The 19,994-nt window shown below is 43.5% G+C and overlaps 1 protein-coding gene across 1 annotated transcript in view; it reads left to right on the forward strand.

Annotated features, from left to right (window-relative positions):
• The first annotated feature begins 5,614 nt into the window (after positions 1–5,614).
• The window catches only part of rsph3 (radial spoke head 3), a 28,694-nt gene continuing 14,314 nt past the window's right edge, over positions 5,615–19,994 (forward strand). The window contains exons 1-4 of the mRNA XM_033025395.1: positions 5,615–5,831; positions 8,088–8,172; positions 12,885–13,026; positions 18,820–18,965. Of these exons, the coding sequence (XP_032881286.1) occupies positions 5,698–5,831; positions 8,088–8,172; positions 12,885–13,026; positions 18,820–18,965 (507 nt within the window). The 5' untranslated portion in view covers positions 5,615–5,697. The remainder of the gene's footprint in view (positions 5,832–8,087; positions 8,173–12,884; positions 13,027–18,819; positions 18,966–19,994) is intronic.

Below are 19,994 nucleotides of genomic sequence, written 5' to 3' on the forward strand. Positions count from 1 at the left end.
ACGTTCTGCCATGACTATGTGGGTTTCCTCTGGGTGTCCCGGTTTCCTCCCACATCCCAAAGATAGGCAGGTTCTTTGGTGAATTGGCTGCTGCAGTGGATGAGAAAGTGGGATAACATAGAACTAGTGCAAACGGATGATCAATGAGTCAGCGTGGACTCGGTGGATGAAAGGGCCTGTTTCCATGCTGTATCTCTAAAACTAAAACTAACGGAGGCTATACGAGTAGTATTTAGAAATAAAAAGGGAATGATCACATTGATGGGGTAGTTTTTTCGAAATACAGCATGGAAACGGGCTCTTCAGTCCACGAGTCCCCACCAACCAGCGATCACCCTTACACTAGTTCTGTCCACACACTCGGGACAATTTACAGAAGCCAATTAACCTACAAACCTGCAAGTCTTTGGGATGTGGGTGAAAACTGGAGCACCCAGAGGAAACTCACGTGGTTAAAGGGAGAACGTGCAGACTCCACACAGACAGCACCCATAGTCACGATCGAACCCGGATCTCAGGTGCTGCAAGGCAGCATCTCTACCGCTGCGCCACTGGGCCACCTCGTATTGTACGATAGGTGCCTCAATAATTGGTAAGGTCATAAGTGATAGAAATAGAGTTAGGCCATTCAGCCCATCAGGTCTACTCTGCCATTAAATCATGGCTGATCTATCTCTCCTTCCTAACCCCATTCTCCTGCCTTCTTCCCATAACCTCTGACACCTGTACTAATCAAGAATCTATCTATCTGCCTTAAAAATATCCACTGACGACCTCCACAGCCTTCTGTGGCAAATAATTCCACAGATTCACCACCCTCTGACTAAAGAAATTTCTCATCTTCCTAAAAATTCCTTTAATTCTGAGGTAAGGATGCTAGCCCATGTGCTGCTCCTTCAGGTCAGAAGCACACAGTAGGCGAACTCTGCCAACTATCCTTGATAGATTCCTGTGAGGAAACTTCAAGGCAGTTTTGTTTTCATTTATTAATTCTTTGGGATGTGGGGACCGCAGCCAAGGCTGACACTTATTGACCATTTCTTAATTGCCCCTGAGAAGGTAATAGCGAGATGTCATCTTGAACTGTTGCCATACCTCTGATGAAGGTACTCCCCCAGAAGTATGCAGTGGGGACTTCCAAGATTTGGACACAGTAGTAATGAATGATTAACAAGTCGAGTGTCAAGAGTGTTCAATTAACATGTGCACTAGGAACGGAACAATGACATTCTGATTGGTGCATTTTTACAGGCAACCACAACAAATAAATATGCAAAATTAATAATATAATAAATTATTAGTAATACTTGGTATCTAAACCATAATAATGCAGGCCGAAATATGTAAACAAATAGCATAGTAACAAGATGAGAGCGTGGCCAGGTTGATGTGAGTCTTTGATATTAGTTGTCTTTTTGATGGCTTCCTGTAGATCACTTTGGCGGTGGGGTGGTCAGTACCCATGATGGGCTGGGCAGTGTCCACCACCACTTGCAGCCTCCTTCGTTTCTGGGTATTCAAGTTACCGAACTTTGCAACCAAACCGTGTGCTGATAGAAGTTTGATAAGAGTATTCAGCGTTGTTGGTGTTGTCAGGCAGACTTGTTCATATTGGTGGGAGATGCCGCAAATCAGGACTGCCTTTAGACTTTAGAGATACAGCTTGGAAACGGGCCCTTTGGCCATGCCGACCACTGATCACCCCGCACACAAGCACTATCCTGCACTCTAGGGACAATTTACAGAAGCCAATTAACCGATAAACTTGTACGTCTTTGGAGTGTGGGAAGAAACCGAGCACCCAGAGAAAACCCACGTGGGTCACAGGGAGAATGTACAAACTCCATACAGACAGCACCCGTAGTCAGGGTCAAACCTGAGTCTCTGGCGCTGTAAGTGCAACAACTCTACTGCTGTGCCAACCTTGCTGCCAGAGTAATCTACATGTGTAATGGGACTGGGCTGCGCTCATGACTTCCTGCAATTTCAAGAATGTTTTATAGTGATACGTCTGAAATGGAACAACAAAATTATTTCTTGTAGTAGCGCAACAGATATGCAAACATAGTACTCAGTAGAGTATAAATAACAAAAAGCACTACAATTAAAAAAACAATATAATACAAAATCAAACCCCAAAGTCCCTAGTGCAATCAAGGCAGTTTGTAGTTTAGTTAGAGTTCGTAGTGTTCGATAGCCTGATGGTTTTTACGAACAAGCTGTTCCTGAACCTGGACATTAGTTTTCAGGTTCTTGATTTTCTTTCTTACAAATTTTTTGTGATGCTTCTTGATATCAAGCCCGGTCATCTCCCTTTGTGCTAGGCATTGTTCCCGCTAATTCTACTGGGCTCCTTGCTCCCACAATCAGTCAAGTGCTACCTGGAAAGCAAGAGCATTCTCAGCTCTCTCCCTCACCTGTTAAACTTGATAATTTGGTGGATCAAGACAAAGACAGTTGGTTCAAATCAAATTTATTCTGATTTACCGATGGCAGTCTTGACAACGCCACAGAAATACAACTGACCACAACAATAGTCTCTCAACGACTGAAGGGCAGAGCCCTGAAAACCGCGCGAAAACACGACCCCTCCCAGTCACGTGCGCGCAGATTCCGACCGCAGGGTTCGACACTTGCGAACACCACCAGCAGGTGACGCTGCAACAGTATTGTCAACAATTCTGGTCATTCCATTACCGGAAGGAGGTGGAGGTGTGGGAGAGGGTACAGAGGAGGTTTATCAGAATACTGTCTGGATTAGGGAGCATGTTATTAAGCGAGGTTGCACGGACGAATAGTTATCATCGGAGCGTGTGGTTTAGATAGGGTAGACAGTCAGAATTTCTTCAGGTTGGAAATGTCAGAGACCAGTGGGCATAGTTGTAAGGTGCGAGGAACAAACTTTAAAGGTGATGTGAGCTGTTTTAAACTTTAAAGGAGGACTTTGAAGGACAGTCACTGACCGTATCTCATATTTTGCTTGGGCACCTTACAGCCCCGTGGTATGATTTCTGATTTCTCTCACTTCAGGTGGTCCCGGCATTCCCCCCCTCTCTCTCTCTCTCTCTCTCTCTCTCTCTCTCTCTATCCCTCCCCAACCCAAGTCGCACTAGCTTCTCATTTTCACCCTACAATCAGCTTACAATGGCCTGTTTCCTTTATCATCATTACTTTTTTTGCATACTCATTGTTCTTTATTTCTCCACATCACCGTCTCTATCTCTCATTTCCCTCATCCCTAACCAGTCTGAAGAAGGATCTCGACCCGAAACGTCGCCCATTCCTTCTCTCCAGAGATGCTGCCTGTCCCGCTGAATGACTCCAACTTTTTGTGTCCACCTTCGGTTTAAACCAGCATCTGCAGTTCCTTTTTACACATACTGACCGTGCCATTCTGAGCTGGCCCCATTTGCCTCCATTTGGCCTCAAATCCTTCCAAACCTTGCCTATAAATAGACACAGGAATAGGCAGCATCTCTGAAGAGAAGGAATGAGAGAGCCTTGTTCAGAGCTCCTGTGTATTCATATGGCAGATGAGTTGAACAGGTAATTTGGTTCTGTCTTCACTAAGGAAGACACAAACACTCTCCCAGATGTACTAGGGAATAGAGGATCTAGGGTGATGGTGGAACTGAAGGAAATTCACATTAGTCAGGAAATGGTGTTGGGTAGACTGATGGAACTGAAGGCTGATAAATCCCCAGGGCCAGATGGTCTACATCCCAGGGTTCTCAAGGAGGTGGCTCTAGATATTGTGGATGCATTGGTTAAGAAGGAACTGCAGATGTTGGAAAAATCGAAAGTAGACAAAAAATGCTGGAGAAACTCAGCTGGTGAGGTTGCATCTATAGAGAAAAGTAAACTACCCAAGCGAAATATGAGGTGTTATTCCTCCAATTTGCGCTGGGCCTCACTCTGGCAATGGAGGCCCAGGACAGAAAGGTCAAATTCAGAATGGGAAAAGGAGTTGAAGTGCTGGGCATTGGTGATCATTTTCCAACGTTCTATAGATTCTGGATCAGTTCCTGTGGATTGGAGGGTAGCTAATGTTATCCCACTTTTTCAGAAATGAGGGAGAGAGAAAACAGGTAATTATAGACCAGTTAGCCTGGGGAAGATGCTGGAGTCAATTATTAAATATGTAATAGCGGTGCATTTGAATAGCAGTAACAGGATCGGTCCAAGTCAGCATGGATTTACGAAGTGGAAATCTTGCTTGAATAATCTTCTGGAATTTTTTGAGGATGTAACAAGTAAAATGGATAAGGGAGAACCAGTGGATGGAGTGTATCTGGACTTTCAGAAAGCCTTTGATAAGGTCCCACACAGGAGATTAGTGGGCAAAATTAGAGCACATGGTATTGGGGGGGGGGGGGTAGGGTAATGACATGGATAGAAAATAGTTTGGTAGACAGGAAACAAAGAGTAGGAATTAACGGTTCCCTTGCAGAATGGCAGGTAGTGACTAGTGGGGTGCCGCAAGGCTCGGTGCTGGGACCGCAGCTATGCACAATATATATTAATGATTTAGATGAAGGAATTAAAAGTAACATTAGCAAATTTGCAGATGACACAAAGCTGGGTGGCAGTGTGAAGTGTGAAGAAGATGCCATGAGGATGCAGGGTGATTTGGATAGGTTAGGTAAGTGGGCAGATGTATGACAGATGCAGTATAATGTGGATAAATGTGAGGTTATCCACTTTGGTGGCAAGAACAAGAAGGCAGATTATTATCTGAATGGTGTCAGATTAGCAAAAGGGGAAGTACAATGAGAACAGGGTGTCCTTGTACATCAGTCACTGAAAGTAAGCATGCAGGTACAGCAGGCAGTGAAGAAAGCTAATAGCATGTTGGCCTTAATATTAAGCGGATTTGTGTATAAGAGCAAAGCGGTCCTTCTGTACTTGTACAGGGCCCTGGTGAGGCCACACCTGTGCAGCTTTGGTCTCCTAATTTGAACAAGGGCATTCTTTCTATTGAGGCAGTGCAATGTAGGTTCACGAGGTTAATTCCTGGGATGGCAGGACTGTCATATGATGAAAGAATGGAACGACTGGGCTGGAATTTAGACGGTTGAGAGGGGATCTTATAGAAACATATAAAATAATTAAGGGATTGGACACGCTAGATGCAGGAAACATGTTCCGGATGTTGGGGGAGTCCAGAACCAGGGGGTCACAGTTTAAGAATAAGGCGTAGGTCGTTTCGAACTGAGATGAGGAAAAACTTTTTCTCCCAGAGAGTTGTGAGTCTGTGGAATTCTCTGCCTCAGGCAGTGGAGGCCAATTCACTGGATGCATTCAAAAGAGAGTTAGATACTTGGGGCTAGTGAAACCATGATCACAGTGAATGTTGGTGCTGGCTCGAAAGGCCGAATGGCCTACTCCTGCACATATTATCTATGTGTCTATGTATCTATCTATTTGTATCTATGTGTCTATGTATCTATGTTGTGTCCAACCTTGTGGAAGTTGTACACAAAGGTCATAGAGCTCTAAGATCTTTGGTTGTACACATCAAAGATCTTTGGTACACATGTATGGTGACGTCAGGCCGCAGCCTCTCGTCCGCTGGAGAACGCGACGTCACGTCCGGTCGTGGTCGGCGATGGCAACGGTTGCCAGGGCGACAGGCGAGTGGTGGTTACCAAGGGCCGGGGCCGGGCTGCGGGCTGCAGGCGGCGGCTCCTCAGCGACATGACGAGCGTGGTAGCGCAGCAGGATGGCGGCGGCACTGGTGGCGGCACCGGCGGCACCGGCAGTGGCACCTACACTTTCTCCAGCCACCCCAGGGCCCTGCAAGGGAGGAAGAAATACCGGCAGGAAGATCAGTGAGTGGAGTGGAGAGGAGGGGTGAGGGATGGGGGGAGGAGGAAGCTGAAGAAGGGATGGAGGAGAGGTGAGGGATGGAGGGGTGAAGGCATAGAAGCGGTAAGGGGAAAAGGGTGGAGGATGGAGGCGTGAAGGGATAAAGGGAGTGGGGTAGATGAGGCGGGTACTATAACAACATTTAAAACATTTACAACATTATAACAATAGAATGACCTACCCTGCTCTTGCAAATTACTTTGATTCTCTGTGTCCCTGTGGTGTGTGGTTGATGGGCTGAATGGCCTAATTCTGCTCCTATCACATGATTTTATGTTTTAAAGGTTTATTGGCTGCTGTAAAAATTGTCGCTTGAATGTTGGATGTACGGGTGATAGTTGATTGACGCAGACTCGGTGGGCCGCAGGGACTGTTTCCACGCTGTATCTCAAAACTAACCTAAACTAAATTTTAAAAAAAATATCCCTGTTCCTACACTCGTGGTTTAGGTAGATGTTAATTTAACACAGAAATTGTCCCCATTTCTTGTTGTCATGTTTCAGTTTGCACCTGGGTCTGTTTACCCATGTCCATGGTTTATTGTGGCCCTTTTTACAAAAGTTATGAGGCATTAAAACATTTTTTTAGATACAGTATGAAAACAGGTTCTTTGGCACACTGAGTGCCACCAAGCATTAATCACCTATTCACACTAGTTCCATATTATCCCAATTTTGCACATTAGGGGCAATTTTTGAGAGTCTAATTACCCCCAAAAAACTCTACGTCTTTGGGATGTGGAAAAGCACACGAAAGAAATCCACACAGTCACAGGCAGAATGTGCAAAATCCACACAGTCACAGGCAGAATGTGCAAAATCCACACAGTCACAGGCAGAATGTGCAAAATCCACACAGTCACAGGCAGAATGTGCAAAATCCACACAGACAAGGTCAGGATCAAAACCAGCTCTGGAGCTGTGAGACAATGCCTCTTCCAACCGCACCACTGTACTGTCACCTACTGTACTGTCCTCCTACCAGTGGAAGTTTACTTTGAAGCTATTCTCCATTGTTCAGTGCCTTGTGTCCCTCCTATTGCCATAAAATGTAAAACTGCTGGCTTACCCAACCATGACAATTTGGTTTGAAGCTCCCTAGTCATCCCAATGCCATGGTTTATTTTAACTACATATCACATTCTGCCACTGTCATTGTTTAGTTACTGTTCTTTCTATTTGTAACAAATTCTGAATACAATTTATGGAATGTCATGTCATTCTCAAAGGTTCAAAGGTTGATTTATTGTCACATACACCTAGATGTAGTGAAATTCTTTTTGCCAATGCAGCACATAAAAAAGAATACAAACATAACAATAATAAATAGCTTTAACATAAAAACATCCCCCCACAACGGTTCCCATTATGGGGGAAGGCACAAAGTCCAGTCCCATCCCCAATGTCCACCCATAGTCGGGCCTATTGAGGCCTCCACAGTTGCCTCCACGGAGGCCCGATGTTCCAGGCCGTCCTCGCCGGGTGATGATGTTCCGGCGTCGGGAGAGTCCTCTCAGCGGCATGGGAACCCTGGAACGGCCGCCTCCCTACTCGAGACCGTGGCTTCCGGAGCCGACAAGGCCGCGCCGAATGGAGCTCAACTGGCGATCTCGTCGAGAGATCCCAGGCTCCCGATGGAAAGTTCAGCGCCGCCGCCCGCAGCCGCTACTCAGACCCGCAGCTCCGCAACGGACCCAGCTCACCGGAGTTCCAGCTCAGCGACCCAGGCAAGGCACCGCCCGCCCCGCAATGGCGCTCCAGCGCTGCACCGCCGTCCTCAGACCCGCAGCTCCGCCGCCGCCGATGCCGATGCCGATGCCGGTGACGCCAAGGCTCCGGGCGGTCCCCTCGCTCCTCGGACCCGCAGCCACCGCCGATGCCGCCGCCGCCGATGCCGATGCCGATGCCGAGGCTCCGGACGGTCCCCCCAGGAAATGCCGCTCCAGACCCGCTGGTAGGCCGCGAGGACGGGTCGAAAGTGCAGCCCGGAGAAAAGCTACATCTCCGACCAGGTAGGGACCCTGAAAATTAGTTTCCCCCTCCCCCCCCCCTCCCCACACATAAAAAAGCTAGAACTCCTTAAAAACAAAACACTAAACTAACTAAAAATAAGAAAAAAGAAATGAAAAACAGACAGCTGCAGGCTAGGCAGCCATACCCCCTACAGGTCGGCGCCAAGATTTTAAGCTCGTGCTAACAACTCAATCCTTTATTTTTCAGATGTACGGCAGGATATTATGGAAACATCATGTACGACAGAAGGGTGGTGCGAGGAAACACATACGCACAGCATACCCTCCCTGTGGTAAGCTTGTAGAGCATGATTCCAGCTTACAATTCAACAGTTTCTATCTATCGGTTGGCGTCACCGTGGTGGCTGCCTCGCCAACAGTCTGTCAGTCCCCTCTCTGTTTTTATTAATTTAAGTATGTTTTAAAAGTATGATTTAGTGTTTCTTGGTTTGTTTTATGTGAGAGGTGGTGGGGGGGGGGGGAATCGGGGGAAACCTTTTTCAGTCACTCACCTCGACGGAGATGCAATTTTTCTCCGAGTCGCATCTCCATCCCCCCTGCGGCTTAACAACGTGGAGTGGTGCAGCCTTTCCTGACGACCAGCTCGGAGCTTCAGCCTTTCGCAGACTTACCATCGTGGAGCCTGCGATCCTTTGCCGAGGAACGCCAGTGAAAGGGCTCTGACCGCGGGGCCTGTGGACTTTAACACCGTGAAGCCGCGTTCTCCGGTAAGAAGAGGCCGACTCGGGAGCTCCAAGCCACGGAGTGTTCGATCCGTCCCGACGCCAGAATTTTGTTCATCCCGACGCGAGGGCTTGAACATCAGATCCTCGGCAGCGGCGAACTGTGGAAGGTTCAGCCCCGACCACAGGTGAACAAAGGAGGAAGATGACTGAACTTTATTGCCTTCCATCAGTGAGGAATGTGGATTCAAGTTTATGTTAAACTTTATTTTATGTGGCTATGTGTATTGTTGCTTTTCACTTAGTATGGCTGTATGGTAACTCAAATTTCACTGTACCTTAATTGGTGCATATGACAATAAACGCGAACTTGAACATACTTTAACGGTGGTGATCTGTGGAATTAATTGCCTCAGACGGCTGTGAAGGCCAAGACATTGATTCAGATTCAGAATCAAACTTTATTGTCATTGTGCAGTGTACAGTACAGAGACAACAAAATGCAGTTAGCATCTCCCTAGAAGAGCGACATAGAATATGAGCAATAAATAAATATATTTATGTGCATACAGTCATAGTAGTGCAATTATTTTTTTCCTGGTGGAAGGAGTGTCCGGGGGGGGGGGGTTGATTGGCAATCACCGAGGTACAGTGTTGAGTAATGTAACAGCCGCAGGGAAGAAGCTGTTCCTGGACCTGCTGGTCCAGCAACGGAGAGACCTGTTGCGCCTCCCGGATGGTAGGAGGGTAAACAGTCTGTGGTTGGGGTGAGAGCAGTCCTTGACGATGCTGAGCGCCCTTCGCAGACAACGCTTGCTTTGGACAGACTCAATGGAGGTGAGTGAGGAACCGGTGATGCGTTGGGCAATTTTCACCACCCTCTGCAGTGCTTTCCGGTCGGAGACAGAGCAGTTGCCATACCATACTGTGATACAGTTGGTAGGTATTTTTAAAGTGGAGATTAATAGGTTCCTGATAAGTAAGAGCGTCAAAGGTTACAGGGAGATGGCAGGATAATGTGGTTGAGTAGATCTGCCATGATCAAATGGCAGAGTAAATATTAGAGTAGTCCATAGCTTTTTAGTACTATGGCTTTATAGTTAGTATCACTTATTACAGTTGCCAATTTTAATTTTGATTAAATAGAATTCTGTTCACAGTACAGGGAATTCCAAATAACATCTCCATCTTCCACAACTAGTGCTCAAAGCCATGTTTAAAACCAGCATGTGTGTATTATCATGTGTGAATTTAAGCTGAGTTCTCTCTTTCATCTTTTCAGAAGTGAACAAGAAAATTGACAGATGCAGAACAGTGGGCAGCATTCAATAGGGAAATCTGTTTGGAGAAATGTTTCTAAAAATAACAAACTTGCCATGAATGGATAAATAAATAGAGGAAATTAACATACATTTCAGAGAGAAACCACATAAACGGATCAGGATGATAACTATAATATAATGAATGGGTTTAGGAAAGTAGTGGAAAGATGGTGTAGATTGGCTATTGCATGTTAGCCAATTAGAGTGTTTGTTAGTAGTAGCCCCGCCTAGTACATGTTTTATAATATTAGGAACTCGCCTACATCAGACAGTAGATGCTGTAGCGGAAGATTTTTCTTATCTTTCGAGAAACTAATTCTATAGCCGCTATTTGGATGAGAATGGATAAGGGGAATATCTTCGATACGCATGCAAGCTTCCACAGAGACCTTCAGAGCATCTTCACTCATAAAGCTTCAACACAGTCTTTTGATGAATAAATGCTTTATTGTTGATGGTAAACAGTAAGATACATCCAAGTTTCTTCCGACTCGTTACTGCAATCTTCCTTGAATTCCGACTTGCAACATTACAAAACTCCTTGTGTCTCCCTAACATTGGCATGGTCGAAGGGTTGGCCTTCTCCATTGTCTCTCCAAACTAATCTAAAAACGAAACTTCTGTGCAAGCATCCAAGCTCCAAACACGCCCAAAAACACGTCATAAATCCCACCCACAATATAACGGGCAGTCTAAAATTTAAAGGCACATGCCATCATCAGTGACATGCAAAGCAGGCCAAATGGCCACTACAGATGCAGCAGCTTGAACATGTAATGTACTGCATATCCAATACTGTGGAGTTTAATAAAGATGTGCTGTACCTTAATTGTGTACGAGTCCGATAATTACAGATGGATTGAGAACATCAATGTAAAGAAAAATAGTAACTATTTTCTGGGTACATGGGTAACAAAGAATCAAGCTGTTCTTGCAGAGCATTCCCATTAATCGCATTCCCCTCTTTTTCATATATCCCTGCAACGTATTCTTTTACATCCACCCAACAACTCATTTTTGATTGGAAACAAGGAACTGCAGATGTGTAGGAAAGAACTGCAGACGCTGGTTTAAATCAAAGATAGACACAACATGCTGGAGTAACTCAGCGGGACAGGCAGCATCTCTGGAGAGAAGGAATGGGCGACGTTTCGAGTCGAGACCCTTCTTCAGGCAAGGAACTGCAGATGCTGGTTGACCAAGGAAAGACTCCCTTCTTCAGATGTTGCAACCTGAAACCAATCCATGTTCTCCAGGGATGCTGCCTGACCCGCTGAGTTCCTCCAGCACCTCGAGGCTTAACTTCTTTTTGATTCTTTTGCCACTGATAGCTGACAGATTTAAGGCAAGCTCAGAAAGACTTAACAGTAAAAACTACAATTGATCTAACGTTGATTTAAGTGGCCTGACGAAGGGTTCCAATTCAAAAGGTCTCGACCCAAAACATCACCCATTCCTTCTCTCCAGAGATGCTGCCCGTCCCGTTGAGTTACTCCAGCTTTTTGTCTCTATCTCAATCCTAAATGTTAGGAGGAAACTGAAGCCTTTAGGGAAAACTCTCAGCTTCACAGGGGGAATGTGCAAGCTCCAGTCAGACCTGAGATGCTGTTCAAACCCATCTCTTGTGCAAAGAAAAATAGTTTATTTGAACTAAAACATTAACTCTATTTCTGTTCCCACAGTTGTGGCCTGATTGCTGAGTATTTCCATCTTCTGCATTCAAAAATAATTTCACCTCCCACACTTTCTCTGCAATCCAGAATTATCTATTTTGTCTAGATCAGCTCAGTAACCTAGGGATATTGATCTGAAAAGTTGATCCTGTTTCTCTTTCCACAGATGTTGCCCGACCCGCTGAGGATTTACAGTATTTTCTGTTTTTAATGTCTGCATTTGTATAGTCGCAGCACCAGCAGTTGTGCCATCATGCCGCCCTGTTTCTATCTTACACTTATTTATTAACGTTTTTAATGAGTTTAAACTAAATGCGGAAACATGCCTTTTGCCCCACCGAGTCTGCACCAACCAGTGATCCTCATACATTAACACTATCCTACACCCGAGGGACAATTTACCATTTTACCGTAGCCAATTAACCTACAAACCTGTGTGTGTTTGAAATATGGTAGGAAACTAGAGCACCCAGGGAAAACCCACGTGCTCATGGGGAGAATGTACAAACTCCATACAGACAGCACCTGTAGTCAGGATCGAACCCAGGTCTGTGAGGCAGCAATTCTACCGCAGCGCCATCATAGAGTCATAGAATGATGTAGCGTGGAACATGTCCCAGCTACACTAGTCATCGTGCCATTGTGCCGCCCCTTGTGTTAAACGGCCACAATCAAATCTCTGTTACACAGTGAGCTGAGGCCGTTGAAGAATTAAACAAATTGGTAGAAAAGCCTTGTACAATTTCAGCGTGATATGGTTTGGTAATAATTGTGGGGTTTTTTTTAAATGATCCCAATGTGGATCCTCGGGTTTGTAAAGTGTTGATGCTTCCATTGATCAGTAAGGCACAATTTTAAGACAAACAGGAATAATTAATATTGAGTGGTTAAAATATGTGCTCCACCAGACTCAGGAACAGCTTCTTCCCCTCTGCTCCACACTGAACGGTCCTTCCGCAAGCTAGGTTACCGTTCGATTCACCTTTACCTCATTGCGGACATTGGACTTTGTCTATGGAACTCATGCGCTACAATGCTGAGAACTATATCTCAATATTTGCACCTTTGCTTTACCTATTGTACTGGAGTTTCACTTGATTGTATTTATGTATGGTATATCTAAGTTATAGAAACAAGGAACTGCAGATGCTAGTTTATTGCAAGGATATATCTCGGTACACGTGACAATAATAAACCTGAACCGAAAATATCTGAGAAATGTATTTTAAGGTCATAGATACGCTCAGTGTCACTGAGCTCCATTAATGTGTACTGTAACAGTGTTGCTGTAAAAATTGTACTCTCTCCCATTTTTCTACACCAATAGACAGCCCAGCCTGACCCTATTGAGATCCAGCGACAGCAAGAAATACAGAGGAGGGCAGTTGCCCGGAGAAGAGCTAAAGCACAGTTGCGGACCACAACTCCACTCCCTCTGGATGGAAGGATACATATAGAGGTACAAACAGGTATGACTGGGAAGGATCAATTCAAAATAACATTTATTTCCTTACTGGCTTGGCTACTGCTGTTAACTTCACTCTGAGTATAAAGTAATACATTTCATGCTGAACTACAGATTTTAATTTCTTGATTCTTTACTCTTTGGTATTATGAAAGATTTACACACACTGTGTGTGTTTCAAATGGAAAATATTAGTCTGGTGGAGTAGGAGGATGCATGGTGGAAGAAGGATGTCAGTTGTGAGTAGGAAGGACAAAGGCTCCCATGTAGTTTAGACAGGTCAGGTGAGTGGGCAGACATCGTTTCGACAAGAATAAATGTTTGGGTTATTCACTTCAGTTCTTAGGACATAAGCCCGGTTATTATCTGAATGATAATGGACTGTAAAAGAAGGATGTGCAATAACTTCTGGGCATCCTTGTTCACTGGTTACTGAAACAAGTGCTCTGGTGTGGTAAGCATTTCAGAAGGCAAATGGTACAATAGCCTTCGTTGCAAGAGGGTCTTGGTAGATCTGTCTTACTGTGTCTTGCTGAGATTTTACCCAAGGTTTATGTGCAATTTGCTCTGCTCAGTCGACGAAGAAAGGTCCGCTGGGATGGCATACCTGACGTATGGATAGAGTTTGGTGAGTTAGGCCAACATTCACATGCACAGAAGGAGGGTAGATCTCATAGAAATAAGATTCTATCAGATACAGACTAACTAGATGTATGGATGGCTGGAGAGTACAGAACTAGAAGTTGCAATGTCGGAACGATCCTGGTTTTCTGGCGCTGTGCCGCCTGCCTAGCGTTCTGTGTCTGTTTCTTGAAAAACAAGGATGAGAAACATTGCAAAACGTGAATTTTCATTCAAGACACCAGCAGATCTCCAAAATTGTTTGTGAATTGCAAGTCTTGTAGCAAACCTGGGAACGGCTAGGACCTCAAAACTGCCCCGGGGTCTTAGGACCAGAGTGGTTGGTGGACAATTCCTGGAACACTGGAGAGGCTAATTTATAGATACTAGGAACGTTGGCATTTGAGGTCTGTGCTGGATTTGAGACAATATGAGGAGAGATTTCAGTCTTGGAACATTGAGGGCATATTTTGAATTTTAAGATGAGTTGTATGTTGGCAACCTGGAATCAGGGAGTTGGCAGGTTGGAGACGGCTCGAATGGTCGAGGGGACATAGAGCATAGAACAGTGCACACTGAGACGGGCCCTTTGGTCCACAATGTCTGTACCAATTATTATGCCAAATTAAACTAATGTCCTCTACCTGCCCATATCCCTCCATTTCCTGCATATGCATGTGCCTATCTAAAAGTTTTTCAATGCCACTATCGTATCTGCTACCACCTCCAACCCCGGCAGCATGATCCAGGCATCCACCTTGTCTAAAAATATTTGCCCTTCACATCTCCTTTAAACTTTGCCCCTCTAACTTTAACGTTATGCCAAGGTAGACACAAAATGCTGGAGTAACTCAGCGGGTCTGGCAGCATCTCTGGAGAGAAGGAATGGGTGACGTTTCGGGTCGAGACCCTTCTTCAGACACTTACATATGCCTTTTAGTCTTTGACATTTCCAACCTGGAGAAAAATGATCTGTCTACCCTATCCAGAGAGATGGATTTCGGAGAGTTGGGAACTGAAGTGTGACTTACTGTGAAATGAGTGGAATCTGAGAACGCAGTAAGTGTAAAACATTGATGGTGCATCTATTGTGGTGAGCATGAATAGAGGTTTAGTTAGCTGTAGTGGAGTGGATGGGCAGTGGAGGTGGTGCTGCAGCACCATGTAGTGGCACATCCAACAACTACAGCAGGTGGGAAATTGTTTGGAAACAAGACACAAAGTACTGTGGTAACTGAGCAGGGCAGGCAGCATCACTGTAGAACATGCGTAAGTGACTTTTTGGGTCTGGACCTTTCTTGTTTAAAGTGATTGTTTAAAGTGACCAGTATCTTTAATGACAGTATCATTTATTCATTCATACTGGTTTTTTATAAACATGTCAATCATCATAGTCAGAGCCAAAAAAAATACCCGTGTGTATTAATTGCTTTCTACCACCAGTCCTGCAAATCTACTGTGTACACTCCCTTCATTTTTCTCTTTTGTCCTCCTTTTCCAGTAGAATAACAATGTTTAAAAATCATTTGGACAGATAAAGTGATATGATATGTTTAGAGGGATAAGGGCCAAATGCAGGCCAGTGTGCCACCTCCCCTTATTTACTTATGCCTTTATTTTCTCTCACAAGCCTAGCAACTTCCCTCATATTTTTGTTTAAACATTAGTACCTCCTGATTTGGTCTGGTTCTACTAATGCGTGAGCGGATCTGAGTTTCAGTCCTGTGCTTGTGCTGATCTGTAATGTTATTCCTGTATAAAGTACTATTGATACTGAATCATAAAACTTCATCATTACTTTAATAAGAATACATACAGGAACCATATACATAAGTACTGTAGGCTCAAAGTCGTACATTCAACTGAGAAGTATGGTTGCTCACATTCCACAAGATGGCATAGTGGAAACCCGACATGGATTACAGATCGGGTCAGCAATAGCAAAACCAGACATGGATCAAATCAGCAATAGTAATTGATCTGCAATTCCCTTCATCTGTACATTGTGGATGGCTCGATTGTAATAATGTATAGTCTTTACACTGACTGGTTAGCACGCAACAAAGCTCGGTACACAGAACAGTAAACTAAACTAACTGATTCAGTGCAGCATCAACAATACAACTGAAATCGATAATTCAGATTTAAAAAAGAGGAGGTTTCACTGGACTATTGTGGACTATTGTGCGAGCTACCCAGTGGCTTCTGGAGGTGCACACAGTATAAGTTCATGTTGGTTCATGTTGGTTGACAAGGACAGGTTTATTTCTAACTCCAGGTATAAATATTAAACTTTATTTCAGACTCAAGGTCCAGACAAGAGACGACATTACATAAAATACATTGCATATAAAAACACCATAAAATACATATAAAAGCTAAGTAAATTGCTTATAAGAGCATCATAAATTATATACAAAAACACAATACATGATTTAAAATCCAGAATAAAAAGAAAGATCAGTGTCCTACAACGAGACAACTATACCAATGCCTCCACAACTGGGATTGGTAGCGTGTAGCAAAGATCCTATAGCGGAGCAAGATAAGACCAAGATAATTACATTTTCAGAGTCATTAATCCTGCAAATAAATTTATACATGTGATTTCTTGGGATAGCTTCTAAAGTTCTGACTCTTGCAGCCACAAACATTTCACTAGCACTACACCATCTAGGTTTCCTTAGCAGTATTCTATTTGTATCATTATAAGCCACCTTTAGTCTCTGTAAACTTGTATTTCTGTAGTATGACCACAGGTGTGCAGTATACAGTGGTGTACAATATGCTCTAAACAGAGACATCTTCACCACATCTGTACACACACCAAACTTACGTAAGAGAATATTCGCCTGTACATACAGCATAGGTCGTTGCCTATAAATATCCTCATCATCTGTCGTTCTGTAATAAAATGTCCAAGATATTTTACTTTATTACAGACACTAAGATTATTGTCAGACAATTTAAAATCAGGAAATGTTAGACATTTATCCTCTTTGGTTCTACAGATCATAACAGCACCCTTACCAGCATTATATTTGATATCATATTCCACACCATACACAGAACATATAGTAAGGAGCTGCTGGAGACCAGCGCTAGATGGACTAAAGACCACAAGATCATCTGCATACATAATATGGTTCACTAAAATATTACCAATCATGCACCCAGTATTACAGGCTTTCAATTGCTTGGGCAGATCATCAATATAATAGGCTTTGGAAGCATCAATAACGCACATAAGAATTGATGAGTTTTTACCTCTATATTTGTTTACAATCTCCTTTAGGGCATATATACACAAGTCAGTGCCATGTTTAGCTTTAAAACCAAACTGGTTATCTATGGAGTTAACAAACTCATTCACTCTATCCAGCAGAATTCTTTATAGGACTTTTGACAATATGCAGGCTAAAGCTATGGGCCTGTAATTATTTAGGCTGCCTACTTTACCAGCTTTGACCTTAATGACCGGCACGAGCAGAACAGACAACATTGAGTCTGGTAACAGGCCATGAATCATCAAGCCAGTAAAACAAATAGCAAGGAGAGGAGCTAACCTCATACTCACATACTTAAGATGTTCAACAGAAACATGATCTAAGCCACTTGCTTTGTTGTTGGATTGCTTGTTCAAGGCCTGACGTGTGACATAATCACCATTGAGTCATTACTCTCAATATTGTCCACCCTATACAAATCACCTTGGACACAGTTGAATAAATACTATAATGTTGTCACCATAACTCCGCGATATTAGCTGTTCCGGAGATTCCATCTACAGCGCATGGTAGAGATGTTTTGCAGCTGTTAAGAGCTCTCGCTTCTTTCCAAAAATCAATATAATTGTTACTTAGCAGCTTCTTAGCCATGGAATCAGCCCCCATAGCTTGCTCATTTTTACAGATGAAGCGAACAGCATACTTATATCTTGCATTAGTGAGCTTCTTGTACTCAAACACAGGCCCCTGTCTAGGTCTACCTGCCATAGCCCATGATTTAGTGGCTTCACGGGCTTCAGCATGATACTCAGCTACAATCTATTCCAGGCAGGCTTGATGTTATGTGTCTTATTTTTATGCTTGTAGTAGGGCTTACTGCCTATGTATAAAGCACTTACTATATCATTATACATGGAGCAGATATCTCTCCTCTGCTTCATATCCTTACAATTAACATTGCTACACATTATTGCATCTTTAGGTAGATGAATATTGCTTAAGGATTTATCTGTATGAGCATAATAATCGATGTCTTCCTTTGTGAGGGTTGACCAGTCCAGTTTTTCTGTGTTAAAACTATTTCCATCTCTGTATACCACAGGTGGATGTTCAACATTTATTGACATAGCAACATGTATATGATCAGTCATTGCTGCACCATACAGAATGCTCATACACCCCAATGAGGCATGTGCATCAGCTGGACTAATACAATGATCCAGCCATGACGTAGTGTGCCAGGCCTCACTAATATAAGTATAACTATCTGTAGGTAAAAGCAATTTGCTTGACAATATAAAATTATTATCTTGACAGAATTGAGCCATGTGATTGGCAAATAATGAGTTCCTGTCTGAGATATCTGCATTCATATCCCAAATGACATATACACTAGATTAATTATTGTTTTGAATAAAGGAATAGATGAAAGCAAGCCTATTTTAATATTCATCCTCATTCTGATGGCATTCATGGGGTGCATACACATTCAGGATAATAAATTCCTTGTCGTTATGAACAAAGTGTATTGCAATACACCAGTCAGCATCAATTTATTGATGAGTCAAGCTTCTTGTTCCATAGAATAGTCACACCCCCTGATGTCCTACCTCTGATTATTCCTAATCAGTTGATAATTAGGTGATGTGCACCTGAGGAAATAGAACGTAGAACGTGGAACAGTGCAGCACTAGAACAGGCACTTTGGCCCACCATGACTGTGCTGAACATGTCAAGACCATCTCTCATCTAACTGCACATATCCATATCCCTCCATTCCCAGCATTTCCATTAACCTATCCAAAAGTCTCTTCAATGCCAAAATGCAATTTAAAATAATCAAAGTGAGGAGACTGATATAAAACAGGTCTGATATGAATATCAAGTTTGCCTCATTATTAACTTTAATAAAAAAGTTTGAAGTTAATTTTCATATCTGTACTGATCAGAATTGTACCTGGAAGAACTCAGCGATCGGATAGAGGAAGTCGATGTTGATACTCAAACAGATGCCTTTTTGGATAAGCCTGCGACACCTCTTTTTATCCCTGGAAAATCAGGCAAGGATGTAGCAACACAGATCGAGGAAGGAGAGGTATGATATACATAGCGTATAGAATGTTGGTTTAGTGTTGGTCAGAAGCGCACTTCAGTATTGGAAGTTAGTTGAGCACGATGGACCGAATGGTCACCATCATAGATACATAGAAAATAGGTGCAGGAATAGGCCATTCGGCCCATTCAATATGATCACGGTTGATCATCCAAAATCAGAACTCCATTCCGACTTTTTCCCCCTTGATTCCCTTAGCCCCAAGAGCTAAATCTAACACCCTCTTGAAAACATCCAGTGAATTGGCCTCCACTGCCTTCTGTGGCAGAATTCCACAGATTCAGAACTCACTGGGTGAAAAAGTTTTTCCTCATCTGGAAATTTGCTTGGGTTTCAGCAACTAAGTTACAGAGAAAGGTTGAACAAGTTAGGGCTTTATTCTTTGGAGCGCAGAAGGTTAAGGGGGGACTTGATAGAGGTTTTTAAAATGATGAGAGGGATAGACAGAGTTGACGTGGAAAAGCTTTTCCCACTGAGAGTAGGGAAGATTCAAACAAGGGGACATGACTTGAGAATTAAGGGACTGAAGTTTAGGGGTAACATGAGGGGGAACTTCTTTACTCAGAGAGTGGTAGCTGTGTGGAATGAGCTTCCAGTGAAGGTGGTGGAGGCAGGTTCGTTTTTATCATTTAAAAATAAATTGGATAGTTATATGGATGGGAAAGGAATGGAGGGTTATGGTCTGAGCGCAGGTATATGGGACTAGGGGAGATTATGTGTTCGGCACGGACTAGAGGGGTCGAGATGGCCTGTTTCCGTGCTGTAATTGTTATATGGTTATATGGTTATCTCAGCCCTAAATGGCCGACCACTTATTCTTGAACTGTGACCCCTGGTTCTGGACTCCCCCAACATCAGGAATATTTTTCCTGCATCTACCCTCTCCAATCTTCTAAGAATTTTATGTTTCTATATGATCCTCTCACATCCTAAATTCCAGCGAATACAAGCCCAGTCGACCCATTCTTTCATCATACGTCAGTCCCGCCATCCCGAGAATTAAACTGGTGA

This window comes from Amblyraja radiata, chromosome 8, assembly GCF_010909765.2.
Source record: "Amblyraja radiata isolate CabotCenter1 chromosome 8, sAmbRad1.1.pri, whole genome shotgun sequence".
Classification (NCBI taxonomy): domain Eukaryota; kingdom Metazoa; phylum Chordata; class Chondrichthyes; order Rajiformes; family Rajidae; genus Amblyraja; species Amblyraja radiata.